General features: G+C 45.2%; 1 protein-coding gene across 1 annotated transcript in view; it reads left to right on the top strand.

Moving 5' to 3' along the window:
• Positions 1-16,546, top strand: part of zranb3 (zinc finger, RAN-binding domain containing 3) — a 62,989-nt gene that overhangs the window by 28,233 nt on the left and 18,210 nt on the right. The window contains 5 exon segments of the mRNA XM_068719422.1: positions 421-465; positions 467-640; positions 643-823; positions 6,252-6,455; positions 11,733-11,893. Coding sequence (XP_068575523.1) covers positions 421-465; positions 467-640; positions 643-823; positions 6,252-6,455; positions 11,733-11,893 — 765 coding nt within the window.

Here is a 16,546-nt window from a genome sequence, read left to right as displayed (position 1 = left end):
TATGTCTGAGGTTTGGGAGAATTTCAAGCACACACAAAAAAAAATCACCACATCAATCAACGCGTATTACATTTAACATGATGAGCAAGTTTATCGCTGCCAGTCGGAGCGGTCACGAGTCTCAGGGACTGTGTCAGTGTGACAGAAGATGCTCCATCTGTGCTTTTGTTTTTGCACTTTCTCTCACAGAGACGATCTCGCTAATGTGCAGTGGATTTCAGGGGGAATTTGGCCTAAACAGCTGTGTAAAACATGTGATCCATATTTCGATCATCAGGCGTTTTCTCATTATTATGTCCCGAGTAACCAAAGACGCGACTTAGCATCAGGAAACGTATTTTTATCAGAAGGGGAAATGAATGCGTATTAATTACTTGCGTCAAAAACCTAACTTGCGTCTTTTTTTTTTCTTTCTCTCAGTTTGAGAAAGAGAAGCAGCACGACATCCGTTCCTTCTTCTCGCCGGGGCGGCAGCAAGGAGAGGAAGAGGAAGAGAAGGGACGATGAAGAAACCTCTCCCTCCGTTTCCTCAGAGAGTGGGACAAACTCTGAAAAAAGAGAGGCAGAAGGAGAAGAGCCCTGCTCCCAGACCTCGCTCCGGACGCCGCGGCCCGGCCGGGGCCCCGCGTCTCAGCGCGGCGGGGGAAGTGGAGGTCGGCGGCCGCCGGGATCGGCCCCTCCTCTATGGCCCCGCGGAGGCTGTCGGAGCCCCGCCGTCCCGCTGAGAAGTGGAGCTGCGGGGCCTGCACCTACTCCAACAGCGGCCTGCTGCCCTACTGCGAGTTGTGCGAGTTCCCGCACTCTCCCTCCGCCGTCCGCTCAGGTAGGATTACCACCCAATTATTAACAAACCTAATTTCAAACCCGATTCCATCAAGGACGGGGGAAAAACAACAACAACGACATTTCCATCATCTCTGCACCTGACGCTGAAATCCAGTCATCTCTTTATTTCCCTCCCTGTCAATATCAATCGCAGCAGTCTGTTGACATAATACTTTTGAACAGCATTACAGATTTCACCAGATGGAGACGCGTGATAGCGAAAGATGGAGGCAGGCTTGCCAGAGTCTGAAATAGCTTTGCCTGGAGAATATTGTCTCTCTCTCTCTCTCTCTCTCTCTCTCTCTCTCTCTCTCTCTCTCTCTGTCTCTCTCTCTTTCTCTCCCTCTCTCTCTGCAATGACAAGGACTCAGTATAATTCTCACCTGTCAAGCAGAGAGAGAGAGAGAGAGAGAGAGAGAGAGAGAGAGAGAGAGAGAGAGAGAGAGAGAGAGAGAGAGAGAGAGAGAGAGAGAGAGGAGAGGGGGGGGGGGGGGGGCAGAGAGAACAGACACCTACTATTGCTGCAAACGTTTCGCACAAAGTTGGGAAAAGTTGAGCCGGCTGTAGCTGATATCGCTGACAGCCTATGATTGTATCCTGCAAAGGAGAGAGAGAGTGTGTGTGTGTGTGTGTGTGTGTGTGTGTGTGTGGTGGGGGGGGGGGGGGGGGGGGGGGGGGGGGGTCGTTCGTTATGACCTGGCATGTCTGAGGTGCATCACATCGGCTCAGAGAAAGAAAAGGACAAAAAAATCCTAAAATTCAATCCTCTTTCAGCAGCGGAGATATTCAAGCGTCGCTAATTTTACGGCGGTATTGATAGCGGAGCGCCTGCGGTTTAAAGTCAGACAAAACCCATAATTCCAAGCGCTCGGATCAATCTTTATTCTCCATCTGATTCTGACACAGCCTCTCACTGAAAATCAGGTGGGGGAGGGAAAAAAAAAGAAGTTTAAAAAAACACCAACAGTTGGCGAAGATGATTCATCAAACAAAACAGCCGTGACAGGCTGGGACGGTGTATACTGAGAGGAAATGAGGGGCTTTGTTTGACGCTCTTTGTTGGCTTCATAAATACACTACACACTGTCCATGCACCTAATGACATCACGGCTCATGACGGCTCCACACCGCAACACCGCACATGGATTTAAAAGAATATATCTACCAAGAAAAGGCATTTTGCTTCGTTTTGTCTGCCTGACTGGATTTATTTGTTTATTCTAATGCCGGTAGGCGTGTTTTCGATCTTCTTATCCAAGGTAATTAACAATTGCACTGTAAATGCAATCAAGGTATCGGAATGACTAAATGACCTCGACTCGGTGAGCTCGAGGAAAAACAACGGATCGCTTATTGTCTGACAAACTGCAGGCTTTAATATTTCACAGCGCAGTCGAACTTGAAAAAGAGAGATGTTGGAAATGGAAATGTTGATCGCATGAAGGAGCAATTGATTCGTCGATTGAGTTTCATCCACTTCGACTGCGTTTGAATAGTCAACAAAAATGTCTTTCCCTCACCACTTTTTGGAAAACGTCACAAGAACGCAAGGAACTGTGGGAAGGCGTCGTCTCCTTTCCTTTCATAAAGGACGGACCAGTGTACCCTGTGCTTAAGGAGATGACAATTGACGCACCATGAAGGCCATTATTTTCGGCATAAACACATACACAGTACATATGCGTTCGCCGGTATGAAGTTCAATTTCTCGCCAGTGCGCTTTAATGACTCTCAAGTGTCAGTATGCAAATCCAGGATCTATATTTAGTGTAAGTGTAGGGTAAATATTGGCTCCGCTGAGGGTTCGTTTGCAGCTCAGTCCAGTGGAGGTGAGGATGGTGCACACACACACACACACACACATATTTTTTGTGTGTGTGTGTCCCATTAAATTCTCAGCAGATGCTCGATAACTATTCAGCAATCACGCTCTCTTCTTTGTCACAAGCGCCACTCTGCATTCACAGCAGCGGGGGCCGTGTCAGCTCGCGAGACGGGGAATTTAACAACCTGCTAAATTTGTAAATGACAGAGCGTGGCGAGAAGTAACAACGGTATTTATGGAGATATCTCTCAACTTGGCACGGCAGTCCTCAGCGCATGGCAATGTAAGAAAATAATCAGCTCCGGGTCTGCGACATGAGAGATGTTATCCCTTGAAGAGCGACGATTTCTCACAACGACAGGAAGGAAAGTTGTGTCACCGGCATTAAGACGTGCTGCCGAGAATCACAGCCCCATGATGCACGGACTGGTGTCGCATTCAAAGTGAAGGAACAGAAGAAGTGGCCTTCGCTGTCTGCGGGGTTTGAGCAGCACGGCAAAAACACAAACGCAAAACAGCAGCTGCAGAGGAAGAACAAGTCAGCATGCAGAGGGATGGTAGTCTGTTGCACCATGAGGCGCTTGTGCCAGGATGAAATGTACCAGAATGAGAAGCATGAGATTTTTATGATGGAAAGTTTTGACGCTTGATGGCAGGTCAAAAGCTGGCTGCGGATTTTATCAGCTGAAGCTAGCTAGCGTTAGCTTATTACCATTGAGTAATGAGAAAAAAAACGTCTTCTACTGTTTCCACTCTTTTTAAAAACCCTGTGAAAGGGTCTTAAATAAGCACCTGGCAGCCCCATACATGACGTCATGCTAAAAGACTACATGTCCCAGGCAAAACCTCAGCAGTCTCTCCAGTCGATGAAACCCGTAGAAGATGTCTCTGAGGTTGGGGACTAACTCTACGACATCTTTGGTGACAGGTTTGACCAGAATAGCTGTAGCTGTTAGGGCAAACTTTCCTATACCAAAAAAAGCAAGCTAACGTTAGCCTAAACTTGATGAAGTAATTTGGTACCCATGCGGCGCATGTTCCAGTCCTGAACAGGTATTTTTCTAATGTAGTTAGCCTTAGCCTTGCTAGGTTGCTATTGTAGTTAGCCGGGCATGCTAACGTCTAACACAGCTTACGTTTGAGCAGGTGAACACACAGTTTAATCCATGTCTTATACCTTTCCTGTTGTGTTTTTACCCTCTTGAAAAGCTAAAAAAGGACACTGTCCTCCAAACCCTTTTTATATATAGAGTAGCTCTTACTTCAGCCGCTTGAACACCACTTTGGCATGTTGAAAAATCCTTGACAGGCCCGCCGTGCCCACGGTTGCTAAGCTAGGATTAAACGATTGCTGTTCCGTGGAGGGGTTTTAGCGAATGGTTAAGTTATTAAATCTAAATTATTTGTATTATTTTGGAGACCTCTTTGGTGGGAAGCTGTGTTTGCTTTTATAAAGTCTAAGTCTTCTTCATCTGAAGGTGTTGGCACTCTGTTTCCTGTGCGGCAGGGAGGGGAACTTACCAAATTACAACAGCCTTCATTAATTGGACACAAATTGAATCACTGTTGTGCCACATCCCCGAGTAATCAAGAACCGTTTTTTAATCAAACTGTCACGCATTATAAGCTCCTTTTATGTGACGGGGTCGGACATCTCAGGTGTGCTTCGTCGAGAACGCCCTCCCGAAGTGGATTTTAGCGCCAGTAAACGCCGAGACAGCTCCGGCTCAACCGCGCGCTCTCAGGTTGAATCAGCGGTGTTGAGCTCCCTGTGTTTGCAGCTTTTTCAGGGCAGGAGAGCGTGGGCGGCGGTTCAAATCCTTCAGCTCCTTCTTTTTTTTTTCTTTTTTTTTCTTTTTTTTACACCAGCAGACCAGCAATTTGTCTCGCGGCACCTGCTGTGAGAGAGTAAACAGGAAGAGGGCAATTTGGTTATCTCCAGACTCTCGGCTAGCACTCTGTCGTCGTCAACAACAAATGTTTCTTGTGAGGACGAAGTGCTTTCCTCTTCTTGTCCTCTTTATTTCCTTATAAGCTCACGGTCGACTCACACGTAGGGTTCGTGTGCAGTATGTTTGTGCGCCGAGAATCAAGACTCAATTCTGGAACCTAATCAAGCCACTGCAGACGTAAATGGGGCCCTGATTGGAGGGAGGGGGGGGGGCAAGGGGGCCGACTGGTAAAGTCGCGGCACGGCCCTGTAGGACTTCCCCCCTGTTAACATCTTCCTCGGCGGGGACAGCTTAACACAAATTGAGCCGTCTCTCCGCGGTCTTGCTCGGCTTGTTAGCGAAGGGAGGGGAGGGGGGGCAGCAGCGGCGGGGCCAGCAGCCCCGGAGATTCGGATGACATTTGAGGGGAGCATACTAGAGGCTGGCCTTTTGAGGAAACAAGCCACGGAGAGGCAGGATCACTAATTAGCCCTCTGCGTCCCTGAGTCTCACAACTTACTGTCTTGTTAGATTTCACACCTCAAGTTCAACAAATACTGTAAGAGGATATGATTTATATTTAACTAGGAAAGTTGGGAGAGAGAGAGAGAGAGAGAGAGAGAGAGGGAAAAAAAAAAAACGTGTCAGTTCTCTGTAAGAAGTTCTGTTCAGACTGAAAATGACATTTACATCCGGTTATAGATAATTGTCGTCATGCTTTTAGCGGCCAATCTGTCCGGAAGCTTTACCTTGAAAGTATACATCAGTACTCGCCATTACCGTCAGTTTGTGCCTCAGATCGCCGCTTAAATGTGAAGTAATATGCAGTCTATGAATGGCAACGGCATAATCCTTGCATCCATTAACATTTTTGTGGCTTAGATTTCTGCCTGACCTTCACAGAATTCTAACAATCGGTGTGAATGGAAAATCACCCGAAATGGTCTGACAGCAGAACGAGCTCGCTAGCCGGTCCGCAAGGTGCCGTGGGCTGATTTCTTTTTTTTTTTTATAGCCAGAGCTGTGATTGGCTCTCTGCCACCATCAACCGTTTGAACGCCGCCCACCGCGCGGCCCAGCTGGAGCGCCACCACAGATGCAGCGATCGCCAATTATTTTTGTTTAGGTTTAATTGCACATGATGCAGGCGGGCAATTAACAAAACAATGTGACACAAACGTAATTTATTCTCACGGCAAATTACATTGACTGTTTGATCTGAAGAGCTGGTGGGGAGGGGGGGGCGTGTGTGTGTGTGTGTGTGTGGCAGGTGTTTCATCTGCAGCCCTCTGCTTCACTGCCAACGTGCTGCTGAGCAATGCACAGTTGTATGCGTTTAGACATTCCACTACACCCCCTGCCCACGTCTATCTGTTTTTCTTTTCAGTATCTTCTAACGTCGTCAGTAAAGGACTTATAAGAGCTAATAACACCACTAATGAGCCATATTGAGTTCTACTTTCATGTCAGCAGTCATTTTGTCGCACTCTTCAGATGATGGATGTCTCGCCAGGGAATGAAACTCCTCAAAGTCTGATTACTCTGTGCGGCTCGGCCAATAAAGTCGTCTTCATCTCTCTCTCTCTCTCTCTCTCTCTCTCTCTCTCTCTCTCTCTCTCTCTCTCTCTCTCTCTCTCTCTCTCTCCCTCCATCTCTTTGTTCTGGTCCAGAGCCACCCGGGCCACAGCAACCCCCCGCGACCCGGCGGGGCCAGGCGTGCGTCGTCCTCTCCGGCTCCGACAGCGAGCCGGAGCTCAGCCGGGGAAAAGGCCGGAGTCCAAAACCGCACCAAGACAAACAGAGCGAGGAGGAGGAGGAGGAAGGCAAACAGAAACTGGGAGAAGCAGAGGAGGAGGACAAGCGGCAGCTCAAAGGTAAACAATCAGAGAGAGCGAGGCGACCACGGCGGTGGCGGCTGCCTCCCCCCCCACCACCACACACAGAGTAATCCCACCTGCAATCTTCTCCTTTTCATATCTAGGGAAATTGGCTAGTGCCCGCATTGTCACCTGCCCATATAATGCTGTTTAATATCATCACTTCAGACCAATAAGGGACTCGATCTCATTCCATATGGGGCTGGCCATTATTATTCAGACTATTATTAGTATCTAGTTGGGGTTATTGCCTATTTCTGCACTCAGGAAGCTACAGGAGATATTGAGTAAAACTTCACTTATCTCCGGAGTGCAGCTTGTTGAGGAGACCTGCTCGCTGCACCGAAATACACACACACACACACACACACACACACACACACACACACACACACACACACACACACACACACACACACACACACACACACGAGGGTTTCAGGTTCAGTCGCTGTCCAGTAGGGCAACTGATGAGCTTCTGATTGGCTGTTTCTTTTTTTTAATAAAGTGGACTGAGGTCTAATTACATAAAAGGTACATGTCCCCCCCCCCCCCCCGGACACCAGCTTATCCTTGAAACACATCCTGCCTTTCCCCGTCCACTCTGGTTACACGTTTACATGTCTGCAAGTCTCCGAGGAACGTGAAGAAACAAATTCCCAATTACATAGTGTGTAATATTGCAAATGAAGACCTCTGCGTTCAAGTAGTTGCGTCTCAAAGGGATACGCAAAGCAATAAATTGCGCTAATTACAAAGAACTAATTACACAGTGTGCAATATGAAGAGCTCTTAAAAAATAAATAAAAAAAAAAGCCAAAATTGCCAGACTAGCAGAGTCTAAGAAAAGCCTGTGACCTGGGTGTTGCCTCTGAAAGCGTGCAGACATTTTGGGTCAGAGTTACCGAAGGATGAAAGTGAGCCGATGGCAGTTCAGAGCCATTCCTGTTTTTTTTAAAGCCTCTTTGTAGAATACTTAACATCGGAAGGAATATTGCACAAGCCATTTAACAGGCAGGCTATCAACCCCTATTAGCCTTTAACATCCTAAGATCTGTGTGTAACAACTTGACCGATTCCTTTCCTTTCAGAGCCTCACACACACACACACACACACACACACACACACGCTCTGACATCTATTAGTGGCCAGAGATTGTCGAGTGGTTAAATTCCCGTCTCCTTGGCTACCTGTGCCCCCCCCCCACCCACCCTACTCACAGACAAAGAAATACTAACTGTGAGCCAAAGGCTACGCTTTCTTTCTTTTTTTAAAAACCTCTATTTAGACCGACTCTAGGGGAGAGATAAAAGCTTCACTGTCGATCAGAAATGGCAGCACTAAAGAGACAGCTGGATGCCAACTTGGCCCCCCCACCTCCCCTTTAGACACGTTCTTTACCCTGGAGACAACTAATATCTGTATGTCTCTCTCTCTCGCTCTGTCTGCCTGTCATTTTCTGTTTATATAGCTAGCTAGCTTGATGCCGGTCTATAATTCTGTCGTCCATTTTTCTGAGTATGTAACTAGATAACTCTCTAGCTAGCTAGCTGTTGTGTTGTCTATTTTTCTGTCTTTTGTAGCTACCGTAGCTTTATGTCTATCGTTTTGTTGTCTCTTTTTCTATCTGTCTAGCTATAGCTAACTAGCTAGATAGATACGTAGCTATGTGTCTATCTTTGTGTCTATACAACTTTATCCGTCTAGCTATCTGTTGTCTAATTTCTGTTGACTGTATAGATAGACATATAGCTAGCTAGCTGTTGGAGCTACCTCAGCTATATGTCTATCGTTTTGTCGTCTCTTTTCCTATCTTGTCTGTCTAGCTATAGCTACCTAGCTGGATAGATAATTAGCTATGTTTAGTTTTCTGTCTATAAAGCTAACGTTATCTGTCTAGCTATCTGTTGTCTGATTTCTGTTGTCTGTATAGATGGACAGATAGGTTGATAGCTAGCCGTCTGGCTATCTGGCTATCTGTCTATATCTGTCTCGCCAGATACTATATCTGTCTAACTTTCTGTCCATTCCGTCTATCTGTCTATGCAGCTGTCTATCTTTCTGTCTGTTGTCTATCTTGTCCGCCTGCCTGCATATCTGTCTCTGTCCAACCATCCATCCCGTTGACGGTTAGTCAGTTTGTTCGTTGCGTACCGTTGCCACTGTGTCTCGGGCAGCGTGGGTTTAGTGTGAAACACAGCGGTTGTCTAATAAAAGTGACCTATGGGGTCAGAAGCGGCGCCTAATGATTTTCCTCTACCTGCCCGTGGTTTTAGAAGGCAAACCGCAGAGCTGTCGGCCGCCCTCACCTCTTGATTGCTCTGAGATTACTTTCCTCACAGCACAGACAGGCAATCACTCCTCCTCCTCCACCTCTCTCTCTCTCTCTCTCTATCTCTCTCTCTCCTTACTGTCTGTCTCTTCATCTATCTGCATGACCTAAACATTCCAACATGGATACATGAAGTTTTTTTTTCCTTTTATGTTAGTTCAAACGTTGCAGCAGCATCAGCTGCACCAAATCTCTTCACACTTGAAGTGTGCAGTTGGAAATGTTTTATTTTTTCCCCGATCCTGCAGAAGATGAGATGACTCAGTCCAATTAGGCGTTGTTTTCTTTTTCTCGCAGTAAAATAACAGATAAATCCCTTGGGGTGTTTTGAAGGCACTGTTCATACTGTGTAAGTGACAGTCTAATAAGACGACTTTGTAAGATGAATTGCCCCCGTCGTTTAAATGGCCCACTTAATGCAGCTGGCGCGTTCCCCCCACTGCAAACAAGGGAAGGGGGGAAAAAAAAAAACAGCTTACAACAAATATAGGGTCCACATTGCAGAGCTGCTAGGTTTCATTACAGATGTAGAAGGACAGATAGATGGGATTTTGTGAAACGCTAGTGTCCTGCAAAATGCTTTTGCGTGGCCCATTCCAGCTGAATCCGGGATGAGATCAGAACAGCGTGTACCAGACCCAGGGAAATTGCACCTATGAGGGCGGCAAACATAAAAATGAAGGATATGGACATTGTGCGGGATAGGTCAAGGAGAGGGAATGAGTTAACGTGATGATATCACCTTTTTAAACAAACAAAAAAAAAGTTTTAGCATCAAACTGCAACGCAAATTTTAGGCAAACCAGCGGCAGGAATCCAGATGCATGTGTGTCGAGAAATTCACTCGAAGCCGATGTAAAAGTAATAATCACAGGACATTTATTCTTGCAAGAAGGAGACAGGGTTGTACACATACAAGGTAATGTGTCACGACTGCTCAGAGTTTCAACTCCAAGCCACCGGGTTATATAGTTGTAAACATGCGTACACACAAGTCACTAGATGGTCTATAACAGGCTCCCTTCACATGAGATAACAGACAGGCTTTACATCAACACAGGGAAGAGAAGGACATGGCATCTTAGACACTCTGTTCTCACACTAAGGTCACTCTTGGAGACAAAGGAGAACATGATTAAAGTTTAGCTCTAGGGCAGAAGCCAAACTTACATTTCCCCCATGGCAGGTTAATTCCCTGATCATGCGATCACCTGCCCTTCCTAAGTGTCAACGAAAGTTCAACCAGTCAAACCACATGTGTCATCTATTTCAACCAAGTCCATCAGCACCGGCTCGATCTGGGCCGTTTGAATAAAACTACCTTTTAGTACTTGCATACTTCTGTACTTTCTGTAGGACCTGGACGTTTTCCACCACCGCAAGTCAATGAGCGGAAAAAGTTTGGAATTAATCATAAAAATAAAGGTAGACGTCGTCTTCAAAATGTATTTTTTTACTGTATTTTCTGAAGCAGGTACATATTGAAATGTTGGTACTTGATATGGCCCATTTCTCCAACTAAACCCCGCCCACTGCAAACCAGTGAGAAAAGATCTGTCGTTTGAAATAAACCAACTTTGGCAGAAAATTGTGCGTCCACGTCGGATCCCAGAACTCGTAATAAGAAAAAAAAAATTGGGAAATATATTTGCAGGCCCGTCTTTGTTCTTCTGTCACTCAACCCTCCCGCAGCTGATTCTGTCCATGACCACCGGGTACATGGTGGCGCCTGTTCAATGAAAAACTCTCGTGTCACAGACGTCAGCCCGCTTCAGTATTCCCCCCCCCCCTCCATTAGCAAGCCTAACGGACGCGCACCCACATTCTAACGGGCCCGGCAGACAACTGGCCAATGCGAAGTGATTTAAGGCAAGTATTATCAGAGTGTTATAGGTCATTGTCTAAATGAAGCGTGGTCGAGCAGCAGCGCTCTCATTTCCCACCGGCTGACCTTTTCTTGCTAGGTGCTGGCAGGATGAGCGAGCTACATGGCCGACATTAATGACCCCCCCCTCCCTCTGCGACCGTCACTTTATCACTCGCTCTCCGTCCCTGCTCCCTCCGTCGCTGTGTTTCCACCCTGCTGTTTGGCATATTCCTGAGAGACAAACATGAGGAGTAAATTGGGGTGTTTCTGTCAAAGAACCGGGCTTTCACAGAACATTACAGCTCAGCGCGCCGGGAAAAATAGCTTTATTTGCTTAAGGTCTGAAAAATTGAACCTGGCGCCTGTGTGTTGGACCAATCGTCAAACTAGAGGGAGGTGTTGTAGAGCACAAATGAAGCGTGATTTCACAAATGCACGGCTCATTCTGTCGCCTGATATTTATTCAGAAACTGACGCTAAGACCAGGAACCAGCGTGAGCTGCGAGTGTTCCAATCGGGTCCAATTTTCTGTCTTTACTCCATGCTCATGTCTGTCCACTGTTGACAATGAGGCACGCTCAAAATGATTGGAACATTGAATGTAATTGAAGATATCAGTGTTGTATTTTTCTGTATTCATCTTCCAGCCGCTCGAAACAATCTGCTGCTTTCAAACATAAAACAGGAAATGTTTCAACGTGTAGGTTGGTTGTTATATCAACCGCTGATGGCAAGAAGCAAAGTCGACTTCCATTCCTGTTTATTTGAAAATGTCAAAGATAATGACTCAACTGTTTTCATTTCCGATTCTATAATCAAGTGTTTGAAAGCAATAAAGCTAAATATCGGGTGATATGCGTACACATTTTAATGATGCGCTACAAATGTCATATCTTCTCAATATTGTGCTCCGCGTAATAAATGTGGAAAAGCTGCCGGAGTTTAATGCGACTGCGAGTCATTGCATCACCAGAGGAGCAAACAGAGGTACCAATAAAGCTGTGAAAGCCAATAATGAGCCAATAATATACACTCAGTGAGATATTAGCCGGCCTCCTTCCTCTCTGCCCGCAGACCGGAGAGCTGCGACGTCTCCGTCCTCCGCTGCTGATGCTGATGCTGATGGCGACGACGGGGGCCGTGATGGAGACGACGCCAGCGCCGCCGACCCCGCCTACCCGGGACTGCAGTTCTGCGCAAGCCAGTACACAGACCGGATATATCTGTACTCCAAGGTACCGCATCTACCCGCAAACACTGGCTCTAGTGAGAGCCTTGCATGTTTTTTTTTTTATGTTACCTGAGGGCCAATGTAGTTCTCACTGATAGATGCCACTAAATCCTACGCACTGCTCCTTTAATTTACCTCCAATAGCTCCCATCAACAGCTTTTTCACTGTACAGTATCAACATCCTTCACTTTTCCTTTAGTAAACCGCATTCATGCCTGAGGAGAGGACCAGCATAAAAAAACAAAAAACTAGTGTGTGATATTTGAATCCGGGCCAAAAAAAAGAAAAGAAAATACCACATGAAGAAAACAAATATCTACACACATTTCATTGCCGCGAGGCCTGAAACGAATGGGGAAGTGTTAACTGAGCGTTACTGAAAGCCTCGCACACGTACACAACAACAAATATATATTGGATTTCATCTGTAAAGCCACTCTACGTGATATTTATTTTTTTCCTCAGGTCAAGTGTGGCCACATTCACCAAATTCGTCCTCACAGACTCGACAAATTCAAGTCGCTGTTGGTGGTGAAGTGATGAATTCAAGAGCAGCTGCATTTAATTTGTTCTTCCATTCAGAGAAAGCCGGATGTCGTAATGACGCTCCTCTTTTCTTTTAGTGTGAAACAAATTTCAAACTGTTATTCGTGCAGCTATTTGAAGTCACGAAAGTGCAAAAAATATCAGGACCGTCAGCCGACAGGAGCTCTTTTTACTTTTTAAATGAAAGTCGGAAGCCTCTGATGTAATGGTGTTTATGTCGGGTCTCAAGGCAGTAATAATAAGTAAAACTGAAAGGGCACGTACCCACTCGATGTTTTGTTCCTCACCAGCTTGTTCCTGTCATATTCAACAAAGCAGCAATTCTTTTCTTTTTTTTTTTTAAAGTGGGAAGTCTCACTGCGATTGGAAAAAAAAAACGGGGGACGTGCGGTTTCATCACGCATCGCCAATTAGCAAACGAGATAGATGTGAGAAGATAGTCGCAGGCAACATTAAGAAGGTCGGAGTTTAAAAATGAACAACAAGCAGCACTTTGATGGACTTGAGAAGCATGCTCCGTCGTGTCATTATAGGTTTATGAAATTACCGAATATAACCTCGACGCTTGATATTAACCCTGACCGCCTCCTGTCTGTCACCAGAGGAACAAGAGCCTGTTGGACTCACAGGAGGGGAAAGAGAAGCTCTCTCAATCCATTCACGCTCTTTTATTGATATTTAAAGGCACAGTCCACCAATTTTGCATATCGAGTTCAGTTTACTTGTAACGGGAAGTAGTACTCCAGTGATAGTAGCTCCATAATACATTTTGCGAGTCTGGAGGAGTGATGTCATCAGGGATGGCGTGGGCTTGAAGACATTTTTTAAACGGAAAGCCTACATTTCAACTTGGGGATGACAGACACGGGCGTTTACCAAGTAGAGAGAGTCTTGTTGCATTATGGGAGATGTAGGATAAAGTGGGGTTTTTTTTGGAGCTTGACCCATCCACCTTTTGTTTCTCAGCAACAAAGAAGTGTTCCTTTTGATTTATAACAGCTGATTTCACTATTCAAAATGCAAATAACATTAATGTAACTTAATATAATGCATTATCGCAAAAGAAAAAATATGCAGACTGCGCTGCATAAGCTGGAGACTAAAAGTCTTTTATATATCTCGGCCTCTGCGGCATTGATTTTTTATGTCTCTTGCACATCCCCCGACTTTATAGAAGCGTACTGTAGTACTAAATCACTAGAGTGCCGCTTCAATATTATGTTCTCTGTGTTTTTGACAAACCTATCGGTGTAAAATAAATGGATGCAAACATTGCTCAAAACATAAAAAACAATTGAACATCTTGCTGCTCTGTTCAAATAGCAATGAACAACGGCAACAGCGCCAGCAGTGACGGAGCGCCGCGCCGCCGCTCATAAATTTGTAGATAAACCTCTAACGAGCTCCATCGGTCGGCCCATTTTGAAAGAGCTGACCGAGAGAGAGCAGCGACGGCACCGAGCCAGCAAAGGAAGCGGGGACAGTTTATACCGACAGCAACCAATCATGTTATGTTTTAAACAAACTGCAGGCTGGCTTTTGTGTGGAGACTCCTGGTATTTCATTCAGATAATCAAGTAAAATGTCCTTTCAGGGGCTTTTTTGGTTGACGTTTGTGGCGCTTCCTGCACCCTAGACTAAGACAAACTATAGTTTAGCCCCAGTCTGACTCTGATTACGCCGCCGTGCATTCTTAGCACTCGTCTTGAGTGCCACTTCGCCGACAGACCTCTGTATTGATCGGATTGTGATACTTACCGCCCTTTTGTTTCATTCATGAGGGATCAGATTCCTTCCCCGCTAACGCAGATAAGAGACAAGATGGTTTTACATAGAGAGGACCGGAGAGCTGAACTGAATCACCAATGGAATATTACCCTGGCGGCACTCGACCGGCAATAGAAGTGGCCGCGTACGCGTGGCTGAGACGATAAGCCGCGGAGATAAATGTCCCCCGCTGTCGTTTAAATGATAAACTGTAGGAATTCTGGCTGGAAAGCTGTCACATCGGGATTATCCTGGACCAGGCATAGAAGTCTCACAGGGGGCCGCTCAGTGGACAATCAGAGGATGATTTGTCACCGCTGGTTTCAAATGAGAAATACTGAGAGTATTCTGAGTTTTATGTCCTTTTTCTGCACATCTGACTGTTGTTTTATTCAAGGAGTCACTGGGTGGTTTGTTTCATGTCAACACCAGGCCTAGCTGACGGGTGGGGTTCATTACGTCATCATGCATCATGTTCTGCTCAACTTATTTTGAAATTCTTTCCCGTGACTCCCCATATTTTCGGGTACTCATTATGTTGCCATGGCACTGAAATACTCAATAAAAATGATGCCATGAAAATCCATAAAAATGTATAGACGACAGTATCTACGTTATATATTTAGGGATAAACATCAGGAGTTAAACCGCAAGAATTATAGTAAAAGTTATGGGATAATATCCCAAAAATGTTAGCTCAGAGTGCACATAGCTGTTAGCATCTAGCGGTCTTGTCTGAGCCCTGGATTTTAATAGGCTGGCGGAAAGTGTTTGTGTCTAGTGTCGGGTTTGTTTTCGATGGTAAACCACAGGAAGTTCATGCTAACCTTACGAATTTACAGAACAAGGGCGTTTATATGCGCTTAACTTGCAAACAACAGAAAATTCCTACATGCTAACGTTACTCCTTTTTTTTAATGCTAACGGGGGCTTTTGTGCTTCTAACCCGCGCTGCCTGGTGATGGTCTGGGACAAACTCTCTGTTCATTTCTCACTACCTGCAAGAGCTAACTGCGTGTAGCCTCGTTAGCATTATTTACGCTAGCAGCTTCCTTTTCTCGCTTGAATTCCATATGCTGTATGTAGCTAGCTTGAGCTTGCGACATTGAATGCTACTTCACTTCTAAAAAGTAATAAATCTGGTTTCCGGCTAAAGTAACCCTGTCTATATATACTAAACACACAAATCTTATGAAATTCATGTATGCCTGAAATATAAAAAGTAATTAATTATTATTTGTGCCAGTCAATTCTGTCCTATTTGTCCCAAACATGAGATGAAATCTGAGTTTGATTCATTATAATGATCATGAAATGAAAATGTGTCACTCTCATCTAGAAAGGCTCTAATTCCTGCTTCATGCTGCAACAGCACAACCCGTTCCGCCGCTCCCCTGAGTCTCCATGATATTTATTTTGCCATAATCCAAATAAACACGTGGGCCTCTGTGCACCGAGGGTGCGGCACAGAGAGAAAATAAAACGTCCTGATGTTGATTTGTATCTTTCAAATCCCCGTGTCAGCTGCCGGCAGGTATTAACCTTTAAACTTAATCTTTTCTCCTGCCTGTCCTCTCTCCGTCCGCCGTGTCCGTGGCTGAAGTGGCTGAAGTGGCTCTGGGTTTGCCGGGATCCATATTGCAGCTTTTACCTAAATGCTCTGCTCAGCCTCTTTGTAAAGAAAAACCGTCCCTGTTGTTTGGCAACGGTCGCTGTCGCCCAACTGAAGTTAACGCAGAGTGTAAGTGGCTTCTCAGCCTTCAAATTGACAGTAGTTAGTGCTAATGAAGCAGTAATAAGCTGGAACATTTTCTTTATTCTGTTTTTTTTATTATTTATTTTTATACAATGATTATGCAGATACCTCCGAGCTGCGGCGGTGTGATTACCCATAATCACAGCAAGGTGCATTCTTGTGGGTTTTCTTTATACTCCTCATTATTGTTTTTGTTACTAATGCATGCATAGTGTCACAGGAGAAGCATTATCTTCAAAGTGAACATATATTAGAATAAAAAAACAAGTGAGATCACTAACGAGCTCCTTGGTTACAAAAAAATACCATGGCAACCAAAGAAGGAATATGAGGCCAGATTACAGAACTTTAATGTTATTGTATTTAAGTTCTGCAAGTTAGTCATTAGGAATATGATTGCTCGGCTGAAAATACCTGAAGTATAATACAAGTTGAGGTGCCGAACACAATGTAACTAATCAAACGCTATAAACCGTGTTCCTTGGCTCTTAATTATAGAGTGAAGGTTGTGGTGCTTACATGTTCCATACAGGACCCAATGGCTTCCCAGGGTTTAGTTTAGTTTATATTCAGAATGACTACTTTCT

Source organism: Cebidichthys violaceus, unplaced genomic scaffold (assembly GCF_023349555.1).
Source record: "Cebidichthys violaceus isolate CVI_PGR_0920_01 unplaced genomic scaffold, fCebVio1.0.p SCAF_24, whole genome shotgun sequence".
In the NCBI taxonomy this organism is placed as follows: Eukaryota; Metazoa; Chordata; class Actinopteri; order Perciformes; family Stichaeidae; genus Cebidichthys; species Cebidichthys violaceus.
Note: the sequence above shows the minus strand (reverse complement) of the source record. Positions and strands in the feature narration are given on the sequence as shown.